Source organism: Geotrypetes seraphini, chromosome 2 (genome assembly GCF_902459505.1).
Source record: "Geotrypetes seraphini chromosome 2, aGeoSer1.1, whole genome shotgun sequence".
Classification (NCBI taxonomy): Eukaryota; Metazoa; Chordata; class Amphibia; order Gymnophiona; family Dermophiidae; genus Geotrypetes; species Geotrypetes seraphini.
Window position 1 is genome coordinate 35,335,353 of NC_047085.1, and position 26,831 is coordinate 35,362,183.

General features: G+C 46.0%; 1 protein-coding gene across 7 annotated transcripts in view; it reads left to right on the forward strand.

Annotated features, from left to right (window-relative positions):
- The window catches only part of ASAP1 (ArfGAP with SH3 domain, ankyrin repeat and PH domain 1), a 558,081-nt gene that overhangs the window by 80,132 nt on the left and 451,118 nt on the right, over positions 1 to 26,831 (forward strand). For all 7 annotated transcript variants that reach the window (XM_033933030.1, XM_033933029.1, XM_033933028.1 and 4 more), the window contains one exon: positions 12,957 to 13,029. In XM_033933030.1, coding sequence (XP_033788921.1) covers positions 12,957 to 13,029 — 73 coding nt within the window. The remainder of the gene's footprint in view (positions 1 to 12,956; positions 13,030 to 26,831) is intronic.

The window sequence follows — 26,831 nt, forward strand, 5'->3', positions numbered from 1 at the left end:
TACATGCTTCATAAATTGATTTAGTTTAAATGGTCCTTTTTCTTAGATATTTCTGGGCCAGAAACCCGGAGCCCTGCCCAGTAGTGTGCTTAAGTTCCATCTACTGACGTCTCCATCAAAGCTCGCTCCAGCCCATCTTAACCATCACAGCCATCGAAACCCTCCCCATCCTGTCCCTCAACTGAATGTCCATATAAAGGACACAGGTTTAGCCTTAGTTCCTTCAATGTACAGTGCTCTTGGTATTTTCCGACCGTGAATGACCGGCAGGAGAGGGCTGCCATAGAGGCAGTAGAGGGCAGCTGGAGCGTCGGCGAATGAAGGAAATCACTTGCGGTATGCTCCAACTGGCTCTTCCTGTACTAAAGTCGGGCCTCACCAATCAGGAGCTATCTGGGGAGTACTGTATACCCATTATTTTCAGATTAGAGATCCTCTGTGTTCATCTCACGCTTGCACTTGTTTGAACTCTGTCACCGTTTTCTTCTCCACCACCTCCCTCAGAGCGCATTCCATGCATCAACCACCCTCTCTATAAAGAAGAATTTCTTAACTTTACTCTTGAATCTACCACCCCTCAACCTCAAATTATGCCCTCTGGTTTTACCATTGTCCTTTCTCTGGAATAGATTTTGTTCTACGTTAATGCCTTTCAAGTATTTGAAAGTCTGAATCATATCTCCCCTGTCCCTTCTTTCCTCTAGGGTATACATAATCGTTTCAGGTTTATTTAAAAATTTGATATACCGCCTTATCAAAATTCAAAGCGGTTTTATATAATATGAGAACAAAGAATAAAAAGGACAAGTTAAAAACAAATTACAGAGAGTCACGTGATGTGCTGAGCCGGGCAAGACGTGCTTTGCTCGAGCTCCGGGGCTCTGAGTCCCCCTGCACCTCCCTGCCATTGGATCTTGCAATTACCGCTGTGTTTTTTGCCTGTATGGTGCATAGATCGGTATTTACAGACGAGCAGCCCTACCATGAGCGGAAAATCTAGCCGCGCTGCAAAGGATCGGGAGGTGGGGCCGCCTCCAAGATGGCGGCGGCAGCTGAAGCAGGTTCTGCCCTTCCACTCTCGGCGGCTCACATCGAGGTGTTGTCGGCTTCGGTGGTGAGGGCATTGGATGCCCGATTTGATCAGCTTTCTTCACAGCTTGCCTCGCTGGAGTCTATTATCACTGACACCACCAGTACCGGGGAGCTAGAGACCCTTGTCGCCCACGTGGAGGACGCCCATTCAGCCTCTGAAGCGGAACTCACCTCTCTAAAAGTTTTGCTTCAGCACCAGGAGGACAAACTTGAGGACTTGGAGAACCGCTCAAGATGCGGTAATTTGCGTTTGATTGGGCTGCCTGAGACGGTCTCTGATTCCAGATTACTCACTACCTTGGAGTCCTGGCTTCAGGCAGAGTTGCCGCTCCCTGCTGGGATGGGGCCCATACGACTGGAGCGAGCCCACCGCCTTGGCCGGAGGGCTGATGATCATACCTGGGCGCGGGTAACTATATTCAAGGTTCTGAACTCCGCGCATAAAGCTGAACTGATGCGTCACTATAGGAAGAAAAGAAACACGCTTACCTACGAGGGGACTCCAGTCCGTTTATTTCAGAACTATTCCCCTGCGTTGCAGGAGCGGCGCCGTCGATTTTCTAGGGTTTGTTCAGCCCTGTTTGAACGTAAGCATCGTTTCCAACTCTCCTATCCTGCCCTACTGCGGATTTGGCCGGCTGCCGGCTGGAAGAGCTACACCATGGCAGAGGACGCGTAGGCATACCTGGATGCCCTACCCGGGGAATCTGGCCCTTCCTCGGCCCCTTTAGGATCCGGGAGTCCTTGTTGCAGTTCTCCTCTTGTCCTAGTCCCTTTCCAGTGGATTCTTGAGGATTCTTGAGGGCTTGTTTACTGGATGGGATCTATGTTTGAGTTCTGCCTGTTGGGGTTGGGGAGGGTTGTGTTGGTGGGGGTGGGGGGTCCTCCTTCGGTATGAATAATCTGTATTCTTTGAATTATCATTACTCACGTAGTTTCTTTCAGGTTTTGGTCATTTGGTATCACTGCTCCGGGGGGTGGCTGGGCCCCTGGGGTTGTTTTCACTACTTTCTTTTGTCTTTTCTGAAGTGTTTTTATCCTGACTTTCCGACCTGAGTACTCCTTTTAGACTAACCTCTTGGAATGTTGGGGGCATTTCATCACTGATCAAGCGGTCCAAAATATTGGCTGCTTTGCAGCGATATCGGTTGGATATTGCTTGTTTACAGGAAACTCGTCTGACAGACGCGGAACATCTTAAGTTGGGTCGTTTCTGGGTGGGGGGGGGGTCTATTTTGCTTCCTCGCAGGGTCACCATGGTGGTATTGCTGTATTGGTCCGAAAATCTTCGCCTCTTGGAGTCCGGGTTCTTGATAAAGCTACTGATGGTAGATCTCTGCTTCTACGACTGACCTTGGGCGCTCGATCCTATCTATTACTTGTGGTGTATGGCCCTAATTCGAGGGAGTCGGCTTTTTTGCAAAGATTGATTCAACTCTGCTCTCATTTTTCTGGAGATCCTCTTGTAGTGGGCGACTTTAATTTGGTTTTGAACCTGGACCTGGATAAGTCTGGCCCCTCTAGTGCTTCTTTGGGTGCCAAGGGTCGTCTTCTTTCTGACTTAAGTGATACTCTTTCAGTGGTGGACCCCTGGCGCCTTCGTTATCCTGAGGTTCGTGACTATACACATCTTTCTCGGGCGCATGGTACCTAGTCTCAGATAGATCATATTTTTCTCTCATCGACTTTGTTTTCTTCCGTCATGTTAGCCGAGATGGGTCCTCTGAATATTTCTGATCATGCCCTGATTTGGGTAGATATCCATCTGGATGCAACGTATCTTTGGACGACTTTCTGAAGGTTTCCGTCCTATCTTGCTCAGGACAAGGAATTTCAAGATTTTCTGCAAGCTCAATGGGAGGATTATTCAACCCATAATGCACCCCACATGGAAGATCCCATTTTGTTTTGAGAGACGGTGCTTCGGGGACATATTATTTCTTTTTTGAGTGCTCGCAATAAACGTATTAACAGCGGAATTATTAATTTAGAACGGGCCTTACGTGTTGTTAAGCGGTCCTTCCATTTGAATCCTTCATGGGAGACTAGGGAATGCTATTTGGCTACCCAGGCAGCCTTGAATTCGTTGCTTCACTCTCGTTCCCAGAGATGGAGGGCTTTTCATCATCACCGTTTTCAACGTTATGGTAACAAACCTGGGTGCCTCATGGCTCGCTTGGTTAAAGTTGATTGTCTCTACGGACCCAGAGTGGGGGGGTGGTGAACTCTACTTCTGAAATCTCAGGGCTTCTTTCTGATTATTTTAGCCAGTTATATGATACTTACGAAGCTGTCTCTCCTGAATTAGTGTCTGATTATCTTCACTCTTCTGGACTCCCTCGTCTGTCGGAAGCAGTGGTGTCCTCTCTTAACTGCCCCTTTCGGGCGGCGGAATTAGAATCTGCGATTAAAGCTCTCCATTCTGATAGAGCCCCGGGGCCGGATGGTTTTTCGGGAGACTTCTATCGCCTTCTTTCTTCCGATCTCTGTGGTCCTTTACTAGCTTACTTCAACACTGTGGTTACTCAGGGCTCTTTTTCGCATTATGCTAACGAGGCCCTTATCTCATTATTGTTGAAGCCTGGTAAGGAGGCTGACTCTACGGGATCCTATCGTCCCATCTCCTTGATCAACGTAGATCTGAAGCTTTTTGCCCGCATATTGGCTGATCGTCTTGCTCCACATCTCCCTGAGCTTATTCATGAGGATCAAGTTGGGTTTGTCCAGGGACGCCAATCGGTTACTAATGTTCGAAAGGTTCTCTTTGCACTTGCTCGTTGTCATTCTCGTCGAATTCCTGCCCTGTTTGTCAGTCTCGATGCTTCTAAGGCATTTGATAGTGTATTTTGGTCTTTCTTGTTTCGCACCCTAGAACATGTCGGGTTGTGCGGTTTTTTTCCTTGCTGCTATTCGTTCTCTTTACTCCAATCCAAGGGCTTCGCTTCTGGTCAACGGGTTCTGAACGGACTCTTTCGCCATTCGTCGAGGAACCTGGCAGGGTTGCCCCCTTTTCCCCCTTGCTGTTTCTTCTTTCTTTGGAATCTTTACTATGTACGCTTCGGGGATTCGCGGCCGTGCAGGGTCTTGACGTGGATGGCATTGAGTTGAAGACTTTGGCATTTGCGGATGATATGTTTTTGATTCTCACTAGGCCGGAAACTTCTTTACCGATGGCATTGGATCTCATTTCTGAATTTGGTTTTTACTCTGGTCTGTCTCTTAATCTGGATAAATCTTTGGCCTTACCTTGTCCGCCTGAGTTACGTGCCGAGTGGAGGGGTGTTTTTCCTCTACGTTGGGCAGACTCTACTTTGAAATATCTGGGGGTCTTAATTCCTCAGGATTTGTCTAGTTTGTATCGCTTGAATGTGGAACCGTTGTTCCAGGCCCTTCAGAATAAACTACGGTTGTGGGGACCTCTTCCCTTTTCGCTCTTGGGTCGAGTGCACCTTTATAATATGCTCATAGTCCCCTGTTGGCTACACATTTTTCAGATCCTTCCTTTGTATTTGACTTCTTGAGATGAGAGGTGGCTGGAACGCCTGGTTCAAAGGTTTCTTTGGATTGGGAAGCGGCCTCGTCTGCCTTACAAAAGGGTTGCAGCTCCGTGGTACAGGGGTGGATTGGGTTTACTGAACCTTCGTTATTTGACTATTGGTTGTGGCATGTGCCACATTAATGATCTGTTCAGGGTTACGTCAGCATTTACTAACACTGCTTTGGAACTCTTCTGTTTTCGTTCTAACCACTTTAGTGTTTATCTTCATTCTCTTCCTTCTCTTGTGCCTGAATCTCTACCGGTAAAGGTGCTCCACCGTCCCTTGCAGAAGGTTTGGCGCTGGGTCTGTAAATTTCATGCTCTTTCTGCTTCTGTAATTCCCTTTCTGCCTATCCGCTTTAACGGTTCCTTCCTACCTGGGATTGATGGGCCGAGTTTTGCTCGGTGGGAAGCAAGGGGGGATTCATTATGTGTCTCACTTGGTTGATGATGATGGCAAAATTAAGCCCTTTACACTGTTGCAAGAGGAATTTGGTCTCCCGCCCAATGATTATTTTGCATATATGCAAATTCATCACTACATTTCTTCTTTACCCGCTAGTTCTTTGCAAGTCTCTTGCCAAGAGCTGCTGTCTACGGCTTTCACCTTTGGTTCCCAACTTCCGGTCCCCCTTAGATTCCATCATCGCCATTTGAAGGATGAGTCCCTCTTGTTTGAACACTCCAAATTACGAGAGGCTTGGGCTCGTGATCTTGCAGTGGAATTGCCGGAGGATGTACTTTTACAAGCTGTTCGTAGATTGTCTACTCTCCGCAAATATACCACCTTCTGGGAACAACATAAGTTGGTTTTTCGTTTGTACATCTCTCCAAAGAGGGCTTATTTATCCCGACTTCGTGAAAATGCTGCTTGTTTACGCTGCCAAGCTCCTGAAACGGGCTTGGGACACATGTTTTGGACTTGCCCTAATGTTCAAGTTTTTTGGCATGCTGTTTTTGTCTTTGTGGAGCGCATTTGGAAAATTACCATTCGCCTCTCCCCTTTGTTTTTGTTTGGAGCTGTTCCTCACTACTTCCCTCGTGTGCGGGGAGCTGCAGCTTTCCTTAAATGGACTGTCTTGGTGGCCCTGAAATGTATTTTGCTGCACTGGCTTGAAGATACTGCTCCCGATTACTCTCTTTGGCGATGTCTGATGATTTCCCTCTTGATGTGGGAACGGAGGGATGTGTTGGACCTCTCTTCTCTCCCAGGCCGGGTCTTTCAATGCACTTGGGAACCATTTTGGACAACTATGACCCCGCTGGCATGCAGCCGCTTGCTGAACTTTTGAACCCCTGTATTCTGTTTTCTTTTGTTATACCTGGTTTGCCTAATCTTTGTCTAATTTTCTTTGTATGTGATGTACTTGCAAGGAGGACCCTGGGGAGGGGATTTTATTATTTTGGGAGGGGTTGTGTTGGGATGGGGGGATTTATTATCTGTGGGGACGGGTTCTGTTCTCTGAAACGCTGAGCTTGATTGTATTTGGTTTGCTTTTTGTTTGATAGTTTTGTTGAGCTTAATAAAATATATTTGAATATAAAAACAAATTACAATTAATATTACAAATGATAAAAACGCACTGACAAACATTAACATACTGATACAAGATGGAAAAGGGCAGAAATACATTTTAAATAAAGACAAAGAGAGGGAGAAGGATCAAAACAAAAGGGAGGGGAACGAAAAAATAAATAGTCAGGTACTTGTAAAATAGGTTAAAATGACTAAAAGATGGCAAGGAACAGGTTTCCATTACCGTCCTTAGAAGGACTATTGTATTCCGAATGCGTCTTTAAAAAGAAAGGCCTTCAAATTACTTTTAAATTTATCAAGTGATAAAATTTCTCTTATATAATTTGGTGCTGAGTTCCAGGTGGTAGGGGTCTTAACAGAAAGATATTAGTGTGCATAGTGTTAATGTGTCTTAAAGAGGGGATGGATAGCAGGTTTTGATTAGATGAACGTAGTGTACGATGGGAGGTATGGGGGATTAATAACCTGTTGATGAAATCCGGTTGGCCAGAAGTTATGGTCTTATGTGTCAGTAACATTATTTTATAGAAAATTCGATGATCTATAGGAAGCCAATGGGCGTTGATCAAAAGTGGTGTGACATCGTATTTTCGAGCTTTTGAAATGATTTTAATGGCAGTATTTTGAATAATTTGAAGATGTTTTAATTCTTTCTTGGTGATTCCTTTATATAATGCATTGCTGCAGTCTAAACATGAAATGACAAGCAAATGAATAAGAATATTCAATGAGGATTGATCTAATAAGGTGGCAAGTGATCTAATTATTCGAAGGCGGTAGAAACATTTCTTGACTACTGAACTTATTTGTTCATGGAATGAGAATTTTCCATCAAAGGTAACACCAAGAAGTTTAATGGAAGTGACTATCTGAACAAGAACTGATTTTATTAATATGGGGTAGGAAAAGGAAAGACCGACCTTGACTGGGAAAATCATTAATTTGGTTTTTGCTGATGTTGAGGGCTAACATATTTGTGCTTAGCCAGTGGCTGATTTGTTCCAGTTTCAAATTAATAGAAGAAGTATCTGCGGGGTTGTCCAAATCAATGGGGTGAGTAAGTTGAATATCATCCGCGTAAGCGAAGATAGAGAACGCAATAGATTGCCCTAGTGTGATCAGTGGAGCAAGGAAGATATTAATCAACATAGGGGAAAGAATGGAAGCTTGAGGGATCCCATAACTGTTAGAAAAAGTGTTAGAGTTAGAACCATTAAACTGTACTTTCGAGGAACGATCTTAAAAATATGATTTAAACCAATCTAATACTTGATCAGAGATCCCTATGTCACAAAGCCTATGGATTAGCAATTGATGATCTATAGTATCAAAGGCTGATGATAAATCCAGTGAGATAAGTAAGACTGATTTTTGGTGATCTAATTGGTACATGATGTTAGTGGTTAACCCTATCAAGGATAATTCAGTTGAATGATGTTTACGAAAACCCGTCTGATTAGGATGGAGGACATTTGTTTGTTCAATGAAATCGGAGAGTTGATTAAAGACTATTTTTTCTGTAAGTTTAGACAAAAATGGAATATTGGAAATAGGACGGTAGTTAGAGATCTCTGTTGCACTTACTTTATTGTCTTTAATAATAGGAAAGATGATTGCTTCTTTCCATTGTTTAGGAACAATATTTGTAGTGAGACTAGTTTCAATGAAGTTGTGTATTTGGGGGCCGAATATTGAAAAATAACGCTTAAGAATAAAAGGGAGAATGACTTCAGCAGAGGAACCATTACTATTCAGAATATAGATGGTTTGTTGTGTCTCTAACAATGAGGGAATCCTGAACCTAGAACATTTTGAACTCCATGTATTTGAAGATGTGATATTTGAAGGAGATAAGCTGTCAAATTTTGAATGGTGTGAAGACTGAATGGTTGATCTAATTTTTAAGGTTTTCCCTATGAAAAACTCAGCCAAAGATTGGGTTGATGGTAGCTGAGAAACATTGGATTCATCTTGTCGTTTTGTGGTCAGAGAACGTACGATCTTAAAAAGTGTTGCTGAGTTTTTTGCCATTGATATTTTTTTGGAGTAATAATTGGATTTTGCCTCAGTTATTTTAGTTTTATAGAAAATTGTATGTTCCTTATAAAGATTGAGGTTGTCTAAAGATTTGTCATGCCTCCAACACCTTTCTAAAGATCACAATTGTTTTTTAATTAGTTTGAATTCAGAAGAAAACCATGGATTAATTTGTTTCCATAGGGATATATAATGAGATTGTACTGGAGCAAGCTCGTCTAATAATGCAGTAGTGATGTTTACCAAGCTGATATTGTATCTTCCATATTAATAGATTGATAAAGATCAAGATTAAAGTCAAAGGAAGCTGTGATAGAAGAAGAATCTAATTTAGAGTAATCCTGAAATTTAATTAACTTTGGTACTTGTTGTTGTTTGGTTTTTGGAGACCAAGAATAGGAGAACGTAATTAGAAAATGATCTGACCAGGGGACCTGATGAAGTCCTTTCAAAGAAAACTGGGAATAAACTGATAAGGGGACCAATATCGTATCCAGAGTATGACCTGCTTGATGGGTTGCGTTGGATATGAGTGGTGAAATGTCAAGGTTTTTAAAAAGAGTTAAAAAATCTTGAGTAAAGAGGCATTTAGTATTTTCAAAGTGTAGGTTAAAGTCACCTAATATGAATGGATTATTTGTAGAGGTGCAAAAGTCGTAGATCAAAGATTGCAATGATGCACAAGAATCTAGTGTAATTGGGGGCGGAAGATAAAGTAGGAGACAGTCAAATGTGGATTCCAGTCTCTCCTCATACATCTTCTGTCACAAGCCTCCTACCATTTTCGTCGCCTTCCTCTGGACCGCTTCAAGTCTTTTTATGTCCTTCGCCAGATACGGTCTCCAAAATTGAACACAATACTCCAAGTGGGGCCTCACCATCTACCTGTAAAGGGGCATCAACACCTTCTTTCTTCTACTGGTTACTCCTATCTCTATACAGCCTAGCATCCTCTGGCAACAGCCACCGCTTGTTACGTGGTTCGGAAAGAATTGTGTGTAAGGATAGTAGGTCAGCAGTGCCTGAAGTTCACTGACACGGATTGCCATCGTGATGGCTGTACAAAAAGCTGTCTTACAAGTGAGGAATTGAGAGAGATGATGTTCAGCTGCTCAGAAGGTACATCCATGAGTTGGTCTAAGACAATGTTGAGATCCCAAGGCGATGGCGGGTCATGAAGAGGAGGTCAGATATTGGTTAGGCTTCATAGGAATCTTGCCATTAGGGGTTGGTTTGGAGGTTGTTTTCCCATCCACTGGGACATGATAAATAGATATTGTGGATAGATGGAGAAGTGCTGAATTTTTCTTGAGACCCGAGTCCGATAAACGGAGGAGGTAAATGAATGTGTGGAATAGGACATATGAGAGGATCCTGGTGATTGGTTGTTGCCCAATGAGAGAAACATGTCCACTTGAATTAGAAGGACTTTCTGAAAGACGACCGTCTTTACTGACTGGAATTGTAGTGAGGATGCCGCTCTCAATTTCCACGTTGTGAGGCTGAGGCTGAGTAGGTTGGGGTGAGGAATGTGACTATTCTGTTATGTGAGGAGGGAGGGGTGGGTGCTGAGTGGAATGATAAGTGAGATAATAAAATGTGCAGATGATGCTAAACTTCTCAAAGTTGTTAAAATGCATGCAGACTGTGATAAATTGCAGGCTGACCTTAGGAAATTGGAAGACTGGGCATCCAAATGGTAGATGAAATTTAATGTGGACAAGAGAAGCCCATACTCCCGTTATTGAGATGGCTTGGGAAAATCCACTGCTTATTCCTAGGATAAGCAGCATAAAATCCGTTTTGCTACTTGGGATCTAGCTAGGTACTTAGGACTTGGGTGTGCCACTGTTGAAAACAGGATACTGGGCTTGATGACAGTTCTTATGTTCTTATATGTACAAAGTAATGCACATTTGGAAGAATAACCCAAATCATAGTTACCAGATGCTTTGGTATACCTTGGGGGTTCGCACCCTAAAAATAAATCTGGGTGTCATTATAGACAATTAGATGAAACCTTCCACCCAATATGTGCCGGCAGCCAAAAAAGCAAACAAGATTCTAGGAATTATTAAGGGATGGTTAATAAGACCTAAAATGTTACAATGCCTCTGTTTCGCTCTGTGGTACGACCTTACCTTGAGTACTGCATTCAATTCTAATTTCCTTATCTCAAGAAAGTTACAGGGAAATACTTTTAAATCCAATAGGAGGAAATTTTTTTTCACTCAGAATAGTTAAACTCTGGAATGCGTTGCCAGAGGTTGTAAGAGCAGTTAACATAGCTGGTTTTAAGAAAAGAAAGGTTTGGACAATTTCCTGGAAGAAAAGTCCATATAGTCTGTTATTGAGACAGTGTAACAGAGTGAAGTTCCTATCACAGGCCAGCAAAGTGAGTCTGAGCAGCAGAAAGTAGCTAATTTGCATAAGATCTTGCAAAGTCTCCTGGGAGTTGTCCACTCACCCTGAGCGAAGTAAGAGTGCTGAAAAGGACAGCTCCAGGACAGAGCTGGGAAGAACAGGAGTTCCTTCAGGAGCCAGGTGACCCTCAAGGGGATGAATGCTGGCTTTGGCCTAACCCTTGGTAAGCCTGATAGATCGTTAAGAGCTTAGAGTCCAGAGGGGACTCAAGCTTGATGACTGGCAGAAGGCCTGGTGGAGCGGTTGAGGGGCCAGAGGAGTCTTCAGGATGTATGTGGATTGGGACAGCTTGGAGTAACTTCAAACTTGACAATTGGCAGTGGGACAGGCAAAGTATCCGGGGACCAAAGAGGCCAGAGAGCAGAAGAACCTGCGGTGGCCCCCACAAGATGCAACAAGAAGAGTTAGAATCCAATGTCCTAGGCTAAGGGGAACTGGCAAGTGACCAGCAGGACCAGTGGTGAACGTTAGAGAGACCGGGAGCTGTCAGAAGAACCTCCCCCCCCTTGGGAAACAGCCTGTAGACCCTGAGAGCATTGGCCAAAGATGGTTCAGGAAGGTTTCTTACATCTTCTTCCATAAAGACCAAAGCAAAGAATTCATTCAGTCTCTCTGCTATGGCCTTATCCCTGATGGCACCGTTTACTTCTTGATCATCCAAAAGTCCCACAGATTCCCTCACAGGTTTTCTGCTTTAGATGTACCTAAAAAAATTGTACTATGAGTTTTTGCCTCTTTGGCAAGTTGTTCTTCATATTTTTTTTAGCTTTCTTTATCAATGCTTTGCATCTAACTTGACAGTGCTTATGTCTCTTCTTAGTTTCTTCATTGGGATCCTTTTTCCATTCTTTAAAGGATTCGTTCTTGGCAATAATAGCCTCTTTCACAAGGGAGAGGGTCTGGCATGTGATCGAAGAGGTTCAAGTTTATTGCATTTGATATACTACCTAAAAGCCTAGCAGTTTATATAAAATGAAAAACATTTGTACAAATGTTTTAAAAAAATATATGTATATGTGTGTATGTATGTGTATATATATATATATATATATATATATATAAATATATATATATATATATATATATATAATTGGATGTATCTGTGTGTATGTATGTTCCAGCAATGGATGTCTGTGCAGATCAATCTGTACTAATACTGCTTGTGGTGCAATAGGCACATCATTCCTCAACAATTGAGTAGTCAGGGATACATTGAAATCCTCAGCTCAATGTACGGTGGCGGCTAAGAAAGCAAATAGAATGTTAGGAATTATCAGGAAAGGAATGGAAAATGAAAATGGTATAATGCCCTTGTATCATTCTAAGGGACGGCTGCACTATGTGCAATTCTGGTCACCGTATCTCAAAAAAGATATAGCCAAATTAGAAAAGGCACAGAGAAAGAAGGGTGATGAAAATGAAAAAAGGGATGGGATGACTTCCCTGTGAGGAGAGGCTAAAGCGGCTAGGGCTTTTCAGCTTGGAGAAGAGAAATATTGAGTGGCATGGAAAAAGTAGATGTGAATTGTTTATTTACTCTTTCCAAAAATACTAGGACCAGGGGGCATATGATGAAGATACTAAGTAGTAGATTTAAAACAAATGAGAAAAATATTTCTTCAGACAACTTGTAATTAAACTCTGGAATTTGTTGCTGGAGAATGTAGTGAAATCCGTTAGCAGGGTTTGAATAATGTCCTAAAAGAGAAGTCCATAGGCCATTATTGATATGGCTTGGGGAAATCCACTGCTTATTCCTAGGATAAGCAGGATAAAAACTGTTTTACTACTTGAAATCTTGCTAGATACTTGGGACCTGATTCACTGTTGTAAACAGGATAATGGGCTTGAAGGACCTTCAGTCTGTCCCAGTATGGCAGTTCTTATGCCTTGTTGCTCTGTCCTTTTGGAATAGATTTCCTGACTTGGTGCATCTCATTCCTTCTCGGACCTATTCAAATTTAGCCTAGGTCAACCTTTCTGAGGCTGCTTGTAACCCTTTATTCTTATGTTCATGTTGCTTTTAATCATTCCTATAATACATTAAACATCAAATTATCTTATTTTTCGTGTTTGTCTTGAATATGTTGTAAGTTCTACAGAACAGGGACAATCTCGTGTGTTTGTGTACAGTACTGCGTACATCTAATAGTGCTATAGAAAAGATTTAATTTTTTTGGGATCTAACCACCTTTATGAAAGGTAGTGATAACTTTTAGTATGGAATGTATTTTGATAAATATTGCCATTATATATTAAATCAGATTGTTCAGTGACACTGGAAAGTATTTTCTTTTCTATTAATAAAACCATTTTTGTTTATTACAGGCATTAGATCAAGATAGAACTGCTCTACAGAAAGTAAAGAAATCTGTGAAAGCAATATATAATTCTGGTCAAGGTAATTTTCACTAAATTTGTTGTCATGCATGAAATTATCAATCTTGTTTGCTACTTAATGGAGATAAAAGAACAGTTAATTCATATGAAAATAGCAGCTATTCAGGCGATGGGATTTTGTTTATAGAACTTGTTTAATTTCAACCTACATTGCCCTAGATCAGGGCCTGCTCAAGGGAATGTGGTGCCATGGGCTATCTTTAGCATGTCGTCCCCCCCTCCCCCTCAGTTCTTAAAATTTGGTATCTCTTTCCTCCTCCCCATTTGTGGTGTGGTATTTTCTTCCCCTCCTGCTGTACCAGGTGAGGAACTGGCTCAGGGCACTGATAAGAAAGGGCGCCAAAATCTCAGTTCAGCATCTATCTCACTGGACGTATGAAGGAAGATAGGACTGTGATTTTGGCACTCTTTATCATCATGACCCAGGGCTTCACCTGGTCCATAGATTGAGCCTGCCTCGTCCCAGGTACAAAGTCTTTGTGAGCCAGAAACAGGAACCGAGAAAGTACTTGTGTGTATGAGGAGGTGCTCAAAAGACCTCAGCCCAACCAACTTTCTAAATCCTGAACATTAATCTGCCTTTATAACCGAAAAGTGTTATTTTATTTTGCAAAGTGCCAATCTGCAGAATCATAATGCTATGTTTTGACATTGTTTCAGATCATTGGTTGAACCATGTCAACGAAATGTGTAGAATTTTCAAGTGTGGAATTCCGAGCCATTGTGAAGCTCCTTTTACTGCAGAAGAAACTCCCAAAGGAAATCCTTGAATCTATGAAGCAAACATTGAGTGACAAATACCCAGCATACTCCACAGTGAAGAATTGGTGTGCAAATTTTTCAGTGTGGAGATTTCAAGACTGAAGATGCAGCAAGGTCTGGGAGACCTCAAACAGTGTCAGTCCCTGAAATTGTTGACTGTCCTTGACCTGATTTGGGCAAATTGACGAATATCGACTAAAACAATTGCTGAGATACTACAGATATCCAGGGAATGTTTTGGGTGTATAATCCACAAGCAGCTGGATATGCAGAAGCTGTCAGCCAAGTGGGTGGTATACTTCCAAGTTTATTTTGCAGCAATGTCTTTAGTTTAGCACTGTTCATTGGCCTTCCTTGATATTATATAAATACAATTTAGGTCTCCCTTTTCAGTCTCTGAGGAATTTGGTGGTTCAGGTTTCTGAGGCCTTAATGTGATTTTTGAATTGGTTGCACTCCACCTGTATGTCTAATTGCAGAGAAATCCAGTAAATTGAAGGAAAGAGGTGAGAGGGATGGACTAAGGAACAAAAATCATACTACCTACATTTTGTAGGTCTTCTGTAAAGAATGATGCTTTTCCATGATGAAGTGTTATTATTTGTTTGGTTTTATATCCGTCCTTCAGAAGAACTCAGAATGGGTTACAAGTTTACATGTATTGTGTATACACAATCAAGCGTATTTATGCAATGTAATGTAAAACATAGCATGGCAGAACATTGTCTGACAAAGAAGGCAAAACATAGTTAACCAAGCATGGTAAAACATATTAACATTTATCATTTAAATCTTTTTTTTGAAGGGGTGGTAGCATTGTACATTAAAGTGTTTTAGATCATAGGATCTCTTATAACACACAGTTATCCCAGGACAAGCAGGCAGCATATTCTTGACTGATGGGTGACGGCATCGACGGAGCCCCGGTACGGACAATTTTAGAGTGATTGCACTCTAAGAACTTTAGAAAGTTCTAGCTAGGCCGCACCGCGCGTGCGCGAGTGCCTTCCCGCCCGACGGAGGCGCGCGGTACCCAGTTTTCTTAATTCCGCGGAGCTAAGAAGACGCGTGTTTCCAACGGCTGTTGGAAGATTTTTTCTTATCACTTGCCTTCCCGCTCGTGCGTATTTTTCTCTTCATATTTTATTTTCCTTCTTTTTTTATTATCGTTTGTAAAAAAAAAAAAAAAAAAAAAAGATTGTTTTATTTTTCATTTTTTTTGATCTGCCCCGGCGGGGCCTGTTGGCACCATCGAAGCCTCGGGCTTCGATTTTGCTACAGCAGTTTTTCCCTTCATGCCCCCGTCACTGGGTTTCAAAAAGTGTCAGCGGTGTGCGCGCCCTATATCCCTCTCCGACCCGCACAAGTGGTGCCTCCAGTGTCTGGGTCTGGACCATAGGGCTGAAACCTGCACCCGCTGTAGTTCTTTACAAAAAAGAACATTAAAAAATCGTCAAATTCAACAGCGGATCCTTTTCGGTACCGCTATGGAAGTTACACCGGTATCGACGTCGACGACTTCCTCCAAATCGACTCCGACTGTCTCGGCACCGCAAGATGCATCGCCGGTGTCGACTCCTGTAGGTAAGCCGGCTAAGAAGCCTTCCCCTACTGTTCTAGGCCCGCCAGTCGAGCATGCAGTGAGCCAAGTCCTGCAGACTGAGCGCCGGCCCCGTAAGCGCTCCGCTCCCATTGAAGTCACTGCCTCGTCATCGACATCGACTTCACCCGAACGTTGAGCGGCACCGAAGGTACCGAGCAAGAAAAAACCGGTACCGGTGCCATCGGGACCAACGTTGGATGAGCGCATTGCCTCTATCCTCCAGGTCCAGCTTAAGGAGCAACTCCAACACTTGCTCCCGGCTCTGTTGACTCCGAACCTTCCAGTGTCGGTACCTAGTGAGCCTTCGGTGCCGACTGTCGATCAGCCTCTTTTATCGACATCGACTTTATCGGCACCGCACAAATCTCTATCCATGCCTGTTCTGTCAGCGGAACCGAAGCGGCGTACTACTCCTACGATTTCTGACCCGGTACCGTTCTCTGAACCCCGTACCGTACTACACTCCCCAGGTACCGTCTCCACCCGTTCAGGGAAATCGGTACGCAAGACTAAGCATACTGAAACATCTACTCCACTTTCCCAGGGCCGTTTCCAATCGGTACGGGACCCTGACTTGTGGGATGACTCGGATGATCCCCTCGGTACCGAGGAAGATTATTCATCTGATGAGGATGATCCATCGGTGCAGGATCCTGCTGCTAAGCCAGAGCACTCCTCCTTCACCAAATTTTTAAAGGAGATGTCAGACACCCTTTCTATCCCTTTAGAGTTTGACTCTAAAAAATCCAAGGCATTTCTGGATGCTTTGGATTTTGACCAACCTCCTAAAGAGTTTTTGAAGTTACCCCTCCATGACATCTTGAGGGAAACTTTTTATAAGAATCTGGAAACTCCTTTGACGATCCCAGGAGCCCCAAGAAAATTGGAATCTCCAGGATTTGACAAACACCAACTTCCCCATGAATCTCTGCTGGTAGAGTCAACCCTGAAGAAATCTGCAGGAGCTAGTGTTTACGCCTCTGTCCCTCCTGGCAGAGAAAGAAAGGCCATGGATAAATTTGGGAAACGCCTTTACCAAAATGCGATGTTGGCCAACCGTTCAGGTAATTACGCATTCCACTTCTCTTTTTACCTGAAACATCTCATTCAACAGGTGACCTCTTTTCAAAAGTATATTCCGGACCGTAAACTTCCTGCTTTTCAGCAATGTACCTCTAATCTTTTGCAACTCAGAAAGTTTATGGTCCATTCAATTTATGATACTTTTGAACTGACATCACGGGCTACTGCTATGTCTGTGGCAATGAGAAGGTTGGCATGGCTACGGGTCTCAGACCTGGATGTTAACCACCAGGACCGGCTTGCCAATGCGCCCTGCCTAGGGGATGAGCTGTTTGGGGAGTCCATGGATACCACCACGCAAAAGCTCTCTGCACATGAAACTAGGTGGGACACCTTGTTGAAAAACAAGAAGAAACCTCCTCCTCCTCGCCCATTCAGGCAACAATCTTCATATCAACGGAGGTTTTCTGCTCGACCGGCTCAGCCTCATCCTCCTCAACCTCGCAGACAGCGTCAACAACAGCAACAGGCCCGTCAGCAACAACAGCCTACTGTAAAGCCTGCTCCTCAACCTAAGCCGACACAGCCCTTTTGACTCTCTTCTCCAGGGCATTGCCAGTCTTCCTCCCTCCTGTCTTCTTCCTCAACCAATAGGAGGTCGACTCCATGTTTTTCTTTCTCGCTGGGAAGCAATCACCTCCGACCAGTGGGTACTTGCTATCATCGCCCACGGCTACTCCCTAAACTTTCAGACTCCTCCACCATTAGGTCTGCCAAAAGAGTCTGCTTCCAACAAGGCTCAGTCCCTCCTCCTCGCTCAGGAGGTTCAATCCCTCCTTCTTCTCAATGCTATCGAACCAGTTCCTCAAGATCAGCAAGGCCTAGGATTTTATTCCCGGTACTTTCTGGTACCCAAAAAGACCGGAGATCTCAGACCAATATTAGATCTCAGGGATCTCAACAAATGTCTGGTCAAGGAGAAGTTCAAGATGTTATCTCTTGCCACCCTTTACCCTCTTCTCTCTCAGGGAGACTGGCTATGTTCCCTCGATCTCAAGGAGGCGTACACTCACATCCCGATTCATCTGACGTCCAGACAATATCTCCGCTTCCTTGTCAACCAACATCATTACCAATACAAGGTGTTACCCTTCGGCCTAGCCTCCTCCCCCAGGGTATTCACCAAATGTCTGATTGTGGTCGCAGCTTATCTCCGTTCCCACAACTTTCAAGTCTTCCCTTATCTGGACGACTGGCTCATCAAGGCTCATTCTCCTCTGGCCGTTCAGTTTGCCACCAATCAGACTATTCTTCTCCTTCAAATGTTAGGGTTCGAAATCAATCGACCCAAGTCGCATCTAATTCCAACCCAACGACTTCAATTCATTGGAGCCATTCTGGACACACTTCAGATGAGGGCATTTCTTCCAACAAATCGCCTTCACAACATACTATATCTCTGTCAAAGGGTGTTGCAGCAAACATCCATCTCTGCAAACCACATGATGATACTCTTAGGCCACATGGCCTCCACAGTGCATGTCACTCCCTTCGCACGTCTCCACCTACGTACTCCTCAATGGACCTTAGCGAACCAGTGGTCTCAAGCGACGGATCCTTGCTCACAACTCATATCTGTGACCTCGTCTCTTCGGCAGTCGCTTCTTTGGTGGTTGACATCTTCAAATCTATCCAGAGGTCTGCTGTTCCATCTACCTCCTCATCAACTGGTCATCACCACGGATTCCTCCCCCTATGCATGGGGAGCTCACTTGAACGAGTTCCAAACTCAGGGGTTTTGGACTGCCCAGGAAAAGAGACACCACATCAATTTCCTGGAACTCAGAGCGATGTTTTACGCCCTCAAGGCTTTTCAACATCTTCTTTTTCCTCAGGTACTGCTCATTTGCACAGACAACCAAGTTGCAATGTACTACATCAACAAACAGGGAGGGACGGGATCCCGCCTCTTGTGTCAGGAAGCTCAAAGGATTTGGACCTGGGCGACTGCTCGTCACCTATTCCTGAAGGCAGTCTACATCCAAGGGGAACAGAATTGCTTAGCAGACAAGCTCAGCAGAATTCTTCAACCTCACGAATGGACTCTCGACCCTTCGACTCTCCAGTCCATTTTCTCTCAATGGGGCACACCTCAAGTGGATCTTTTTGCAGCTCCCCACAACCATCAACTGCCCCTGTTTTGCTCCAGACTTTACTCTCCTCACCGTCTGGAACCCGATGCATTTCTCCTGGATTGGACCAATCTCTTCCTTTATGCATTTCCTCCTCTTCCACTCATGCTGCGCACATTATTCAAGCTCAAGAGGGAACAAGCCACCATGATTCTCATCGTTCCACGGTGGCCCAGACAGCATTGGTTTTCCCTTCTGCTTCAACTCAGTTCCAAGGAACCCATACCTCTTCCACTGTTTCCTTCACTACTTACACAGCATCAGCAAACTCTACTTCATCCCAGCTTACAGTCTCTGCACCTGACAGCTTGGTATCTCTCGGGCTGACTTCTGCTCACTCTCTCCTTTCTCAGCCTGTCCGTTCTATTATTGATGCCTCCAGGAAACCGTCTACTCTTCAATGTTACCAACAAAAGTGGTCTCGGTTTTCTTCCTGGTGCGTTTTACATCACCAAAATCCCATGTCTACAGCAGTGGGACTGGTGTTGGACTATCTTTTGTCCTTATCTGACTCTGGTCTTAAATCCTCTTCGATAAGAGTTCACCTTAGTGCTATTGCAGCTTTTCATGAGCCGATTCATGGAAAACCCCTCTCAGCTCATCCCTTGGTTTCAAGGTTCATGAAGGGCCTTTTCAATGTGAAGCCACCTCTTAAGGCCCCTCCTGTTGTATGGGATCTTAATGTGGTTCTTTCTGCGTTAATGAAGCCTCCTTTCGAGCCTTTGGCCACAACGCATTTTAAATTTCTAACTTGGAAAGTGGTCTTTCTTATAGCTCTCACTTCTGCCAGGAGGGTCAGTGAGCTCCATGCACTGGTGGCTGATCCACCTTTCACTGTTTTTCACCATGATAAGGTCGTCCTCCGTACACATCCAAAATTCCTTCCTAAGGTTGTGTCTGAGTTTCATCTTAACCAGTCCATCGTTCTACCTGTTTTTTTCCCAAAGCCTCATTCTAATCCAGGTGAACAGGCTTTGCACACCTTGGATTGTAAACGTGCTCTGGCTTACTATCTTGATCGCACCAAACCTCACAGAACATCTCCTCAACTGTTTTTGTCTTTTGATCCTAACAAGTTGGGTCATCCTGTATCTAAACGCACCCTGTCCAATTGGCTTGCTGCTTGCGTTTCATTCTGTTATGCTCAGTCGGGCCTGACACTGGAAGGTTCTGTCACGGGCCACAAGATTAGAGCTATGGCAGCATCTGTAGCTTTCCTCCGTTCAACTTCCATTGAGGAAATCTGCAAAGCTGCTACTTGGTCCTCAGTTCATACTTTTACATCTCACTATTGTCTGGATGCATTCTCCAGACGGGATGGACACTTCGGCCAATCTGTTTTACAAAATTTGTTTTCCTAATGGCCAACCTTCCCTCCATCCCTCTTTTTGTTAGCTTGGAGGTCACCCATCAGTCAAGAATATGCTGCCTGCTTGTCCTGGGATAAAGCACAGTTACTTACCGTAACAGGTGTTATCCAGGGACAGCAGGCAGATATTCTTGCGTCCCTCCCACCTCCCCGGGTTGGCTTCTTAGCTGGCTTATCCTAACTGGGGACCGCGCGCCTCCGTCGGGCGGGAAGGCACTCGCGCACGCGCGGTGCGGCCTAGCTAGAACTTTCTAAAGTTCTTAGAGTGCAATCACTCTAAAATTGTCCGTACCGGGGCTCCGTCGGTGCCGTCACCCATCAGTCAAGAATATCTGCCTGCTGTCCCTGGATAACACCTGTTACGGTAAGTAACTGTGCTTTATTTCAGATTCCCATCTTGTGGTTCATCTGTGTCATCATCTGTCCACTCCCCACCATCAAACTTAAGCAAAAATCTTTACTAAATTCAAAATCCTCAATATTACAATGCTCACACTTTTTGGGGGGGCTTGCAAGCTACTTTTAAAATGACCAAGTCAAAATGATCTACCAACAGAAAAACACAAAGCACACTATACGCAGAGAAAATGTTAATTATTTATATTTGGGATTTTTCAAAGAGATCAAGGCAGATGACTTTAAAATATGCAATGTCACCTCAATAACAACTTTAGAAAAATAGACAAATACTGTATAGTGCAAAATATAGACAGCAGATATAAATTCTCAAAACTGACACATTTTGATCATTAAATTGAAATTAAAATCATTTTTCCTACCTTTGTTGTCTGGTGATTTTAATGAGTCTCTGGTTGCACTTCTTTCCGACTGTGCATCCAATATTTTTCTTTCTGCCTCCTGCATGCTTCCTCTCCTCCAGACCTTGTTCCATTCCCCAATCAACATCTTTCTCTGTCCCTCCATGAGTCCAACTTTTCTTCCTTTCTCTCCTTCCTCAAATCATATGCAGCATTTTTTGCCATTGCCCACCAGTGTCTTGCTCATTTCTCCTATCAACCCTCTCCAACACCATGCCACATCTCTCCCTCCATCACTATGCCCAACATTCCTCCCCCTTGCAACCTCTTCAATCTATCCCTTTGTTCCCTCTCCACCACCATATCCAACATTATCCCAGGACAAGCAGGCAGGTATTCTCACTAGTGGGTGATGTCATCCGACAGAGCCCCGATACGGACATCTTGCAAGCATGTCTTGCTTGAAGAAACTCAGAAGTTTCGAGATGCCCGCACCGCGCATGCGCCAGTGCCTTCCCGCCCGATGGTCCAGGCGTGTCTCCTCAGTTCTTTTTCTTCCGCGGAGCTGAGAAGTCTATCTTCAATTTCGCGCCCATTGAATTTCGTTTTTGCCTTCTGTTTTGCCGCGGGTTGAGTTCTTTTGGCTCTCCTGTGCATTTGTTTCTTTCTTTGATTTCTTTTTTCAAAAAAAAAAAAAAAAATTTTTCTTCTGACACCGGGTCGGCCGCATGGCTGGGGCCCCGCGCCTTCGACCTTGCGGCGGAGCTTTTCCGGCCTATGTCCCGGCCGATTACCGGTTTTAAAAAGTGTAGCAAGTGCCAGCGCGCGATTTCGCTCACGGACCCTCATCGACGCTGCTTACAGTGTCTGGGACTGGATCACTTCCCGAGATCGTGCCGGCCTTGCTCCACTTTGACGGCGAGAGCGTTTAAGCGCCGCTGTTTGCTGTGGGAATCCATGTTCAAGATGGAAGCTTCGTTGGATCCTTCAGCTTCGACATCGACTTCGACTGGTGCTTCAACTCCATCGGCGAAGCCCGCTGCCTCCACGGCTGCTTCGGGCCTCCTGAAACCGGCATCGTTCACGCCGGTTTCGGCCTCGACTTTGGCGCCGGTGCCTTCCTCCGTCTCCTCGGAGCAGGTATCGACACCTACAGTTCCACCGGTGGTGCTTAAAGTGCCGAAGGCTGGCAAGCAGAAGCACGCGGAGACCGTGCGGAAGGGCTCCCTTTTGGTGCGGATCCCTCCATATCGGCTTCGTTGAAGTCCCTTCTGGAGGCTCAGTTTGTGGAACTCATGCAAACCATGGGACCCCGGCTAATTGCCTCGATCCAGGGTGACCTCCCGGTTCCAGTTCCGAAGGGCGGACCGCCCCCTACTCCTCTGCCGCGCGGCACGACCTCGTTGCTTGGCAAGGAGGAGCGGCGAGCGGTGTCCGGGTCCTCGAGGAGGTCTTCGGTTAGTGCTATGCCTCCTTTGGAACCGATCCCCTCGAGGAAGGCCTCCCTTAGTGATATGCCCCCCTTGGAGCCTATCCCCTCGAGGAAAGCCTCGTTTAGCGATTTGCCTCCATTGGAGCCTGTTACCCCGCCCCATGACTCAGTGTGGCGTCCACCTTCGAGGCCTCCCAGCCCTGGGCATAGCAGGAAGCAGGACGAGTTCTTCCGAACCCCCTATCAAGCTTGGGCGTCGTCGAGGGAGGCATCGACTTCCGCCTCTGCGATCGTCGACATCGAGTCCGATCTGCTCCTTGGAGGCGTCTGACCAGGTTTCTCACAGAAGGGCTCGATCCCCTTCCAGGCATCGAGAGGGGCATCGATCCAGACACTCTTCGAGGCATTCCTCTCGACGTCTCGCCTCAGAAGAAATTGCCTCGGATGGGGTATGCTGCTTCGACTGGGTCTCCTCCTCCGGGCCCGGAGTTCGAGGACCCCGAGGTTTTCTACTCGCCCTGTTGCTCACAGGCCTCTATGGAGCCCGAAGCCTCGTCTTCTTCTAGTCCTTCTCGTAGACCAGCGACGGCGGACCAACTGTCTTTTGCCTCATTCCTCAGACAGATGGCGGATGACATGGACATTACCCTCGATGCTGGGTCTCGATACTCCAAGGAGTACCTCGATACCATGCACTTGCCTCGTCCTCCGGCCGAGTCCTTGCGCCTTCCTCTGCACAAGCTCCTCGACCAGACCTTCATGAGGTGCTTTGAGTCTCCTTACTCTATCCCTGCGGACCCTGGAAAATTCGATGCTCGGTACTGCACGGTGCATCATAAGGGCTTCGAGGGTCCTCAGCTTTCTCACCAGTCCCTCCTGGTCGAATCCTCGCTCAAGCGGTCTCATCCTGGCCAGGTCTATGCTTCGGTGCCTCCGGGCCGCGAGGGCAGAACCATGGATAAGTTTGGTCGACGCATCTATCAGAATTCTATGATGACGTCCCGAGTCCTGAATTACAATTTCCACTTTGCAGCCTACTTGGAATTTTTTCTGCCTGTGCTTCGGAAATTCACACCATACATCGAGTCCCAGGCTCGGTTTGAGTTTGAGGAAGTGGTTGCTTCGCTGTCCCAACTTCGGCTTCAGTTGATGCAATCTGCCTATGATGCGTTCGAGCTCTCTGCCCGAGCGGCGGCCTGCTCGGTAGCGATGCGTCGTTTGGCCTGGTTGCGGACCATTCATATGGACCCCAATCTTCAGGACCGCCTGGCGAACGTCCCGTGTGCTGGGGCGGATCTTTTTGACGAATCCATCGAGACTATCACGAAGAAGTTGTCTGATCATGAAAAGTCCTTCCAATCCATTCTTAGGCCGAAGCCTAAGCCTCAGCAGTCTCGACCTTCTCGTCCGCCGTTGATCTATCAGCGGCGTTACCAGCCGAGGCAAGCTCCACCTGCGAGGCAACCGGCGAAGCGTCAGCCTCCTCAGAAGGGTCAGCCTAAGTCTAAGTCGCCTGCTGTCCCTAAGGCCACTCAGCCTTTTTGACTGTCTCGTCGAGGGCATAACCAACCTCGTTCTGCCTACCCCTGTTTTTCCCATCGGAGGGCGCCTCCATCATTTTTATCATCGCTGGGAGGCCATAACAACCGACCTCTGGGTCCTTACTAAAATCAGGGAAGGATACTCTCTTCATTTCCATCGGGTCCCTCCGGACCACCCTCCAAGAGAGTATCCTTCCAACTTGACTCAGACCGCTCTTCTTCTTCAGGAAGCTCAGGCTTTGCTCCGGCTTCGTGCCATAGAGCTGGTCCCGACGGACCAACTGAACCAGGGGTTTTACTCCCGGTGCTTCCTTGTTCCGAAGAAGACGGGCGACCTGCGACCCATTTTGGACCTCAGGGTCCTCAACAAATTCCTAGTCAAAGAGAGGTTTCGAATGCTGACACTCGCGTCTCTCTACCCCCTCCTCGAGCAGAACGACTGGTTATGCTCTCTGGATCTCAAGGAGGCCTACACTCACATTCCCATTCATCCGGCCTCTCGCAAGTTCCTCAGATTTCGGGTGGGACACCTCCATCTACAATATCGAGTGCTTCCGTTCGGCCTGTCTTCGTCCCCCAGAATCTTCACGAAGTGTCTGGTGGTGGTGGCCGCGGCACTCCGGAACCAAGGGCTTCAGGTATTTCCCTACCTCGACGACTGGCTGATCAAGGCTCCCTCGGCCTCAGGGGTCATCTCGGCGACCCTGTCCACGATTCTGTTCCTGCAGAGTTTGGGATTCGAGATCAACTTTCTCAAATCTCATCTACAACTTACCCAGTCTCTCCCCTTCATCGGGGCGGTCCTGGATACCATTCGCCTCAGAGCGTTCCTTCCTCCTCAGCGCATGGATGCTCTTCTTCATCTCTGCCAGTCTGTGTCTTCTCGCCAGTCCATCTCAGCGAGACACATGATGGTCCTCCTGGGCCACATGGCCTCTACAGTTCATGTGACGCCGTTTGCCAGGCTCAATCTCAGAATTCCTGGCATCTCAATGGACTCAGGTGTCAGATCCGTTGTCTCGACACATCATCGTCACTCCTGCTCTTCGGAAGTCTCTACTTTGGTGGATGACCTCTTCGAATCTATCCAGAGGTTTGCTGTTTCACACTCCTCCCCACCAGAAGGTTCTCACAACCGATTCCTCGACCTATGCCTGGGGAGCTCATCTGGATGGTCTTCGCACTCAGGGATTCTGGACCAGTGCGGACCGACTCCATCAAATCAATCTTCTGGAGCTCAGAGCCATCTTCAATGCTCTTCAAGCTTTTCAACATCTGCTTCACGACATAGTGGTCCTCATTCACACTGACAATCAGGTCGCCATGTATTATGTCAACAAGCAGGGGGGCACGGGCTCTGCCTCCCTCTGCCAGGAAGCTCTCAGAGTCTGGGATTGGGCGATTCGCCACAACGCCTTCCTCAGAGCTGTCTACATTCAGGGGAAGGACAATGTCTTGGCGGACAACCTGAGTCGTCTTCTCCAGCCTCACGAATGGACACTCCATTCCAAGACCCTTCATCAGATCTTCGCTCAGTGGGGGGACGCCTCAGATAGACCTCTTTGCGGCTCCCCACAATTTCAAGCTGCCTCAATTTTGCTCCAGGATCTACGATCCTCATCGCCTCGAGGCAGATGCTTTTCTGCTGGATTGGGGGAATCGCTTTCTGTATGCGTTTCCTCCATTTCCTCTCATTCAAAAAACTCTGGTCAAGCTGAAGTCCGACCATGCCACCATGATTCTGATAGCTCCTCGGTGGCCCAGACAACCTTGGTTCTCCCTTCTACTTCAACTCAGCAGCAGGGAACCGTGCCTACTTCCAGTGTTTCCTTCACTGCTTATTCAGCATCAGGGGTCTCTGCTTCATCCCAATCTGCAGTCTCTCCACCTGACAGCTTGGTTCCTCTCAACGTAACTCCTCTCCAGTTTTCCCAGGCAGTGAGGGATGTCTTAGAGGCTTCCCGGAAGCCTGCTACTCGTCAATGCTACTCCCAGAAGTGGACTAGATTTTCTTCCTGGTGTGTTTCCAATTCCAAGGAGCCTCAGCGAGTCTCCCTATCCTCTGTATTGGACTATCTTCTACACCTGTCTCAGTCTGGTCTCAAGTCTACATCTATACGAGTCCACCTGAGTGCTATTGCGGCTTTCCATCAGCCTCTACAAGGGAAACCTCTCTCTTCTCATCCTGTGGTTTCCAGATTTATGAAAGGACTTTTTCATGTCAATCCTTCTCTCAAACCGCCTCCGGTGGTTTGGGATCTCAATGTTGTCCTTTCTCAGCTTATGAAACCTCCATTTGAGCCTCTCAACAAGGCTCCGCTGAAGTTTCTCACTTGGAAAGTGGTTTTTCTAGTGGCCCTCACGTCTGCTCGCAGGGTCAGTGAGCTTCAGGCCTTAGTGGCGGACCCGCCTTTTACAGTCTTCCATCATGACAAGGTGGTCCTCCGCACTCATCCGAAATTCCTGTCTAAAGTGGTCTCTGAATTTCATCTCAACCAATCCATTGTGCTTCCAGTGTTTTTTTCCAAAGCCTCATTCTCATCCTGGAGAATCAGCTCGTCACACTCTGGACTGTAAACGTGCTTTGGCTTTCTACTTGGATCGCACCAAACCACACAGAACTAGTCCTCAACTTTTCGTCTCCTTTGATCCAAACAAGTTGGGACGACCTGTATCGAAGCGCACCATCTCCAACTGGATGGCAGCTTGTATCTCTTTCTGCTATGCCCAGGCTGGATTACCCCTTCCCTGTAAGGTCACAGCCCATAAGGTCAGAGCAATGGCAGCCTCTGTAGCCTTCCTCAGATCGACACCGATTGAGGAGATTTGTAAGGCTGCCACTTGGTTCTCGGTTCATACATTCACCTCTCATTATTGTCTGGATACTTTCTCCAGAAGGGATGGACAGTTTGGCCAAACAGTGTTACAAAATTTGTTCTCCTAAGTTGCCAACTCTCCCACCATCCCATTGAGGTTAGCTTGGAGGTCACCCACTAGTGAGAATACCTGCCTGCTTGTCCTGGGATAAAGCAATGTTATTTACCGTAACAGTTGTTATCCAGGGACAGCAGGCAGCTATTCTCACGTCCCACCCACCTCCCCTGGGTTGGCTTCTCTGCTAGC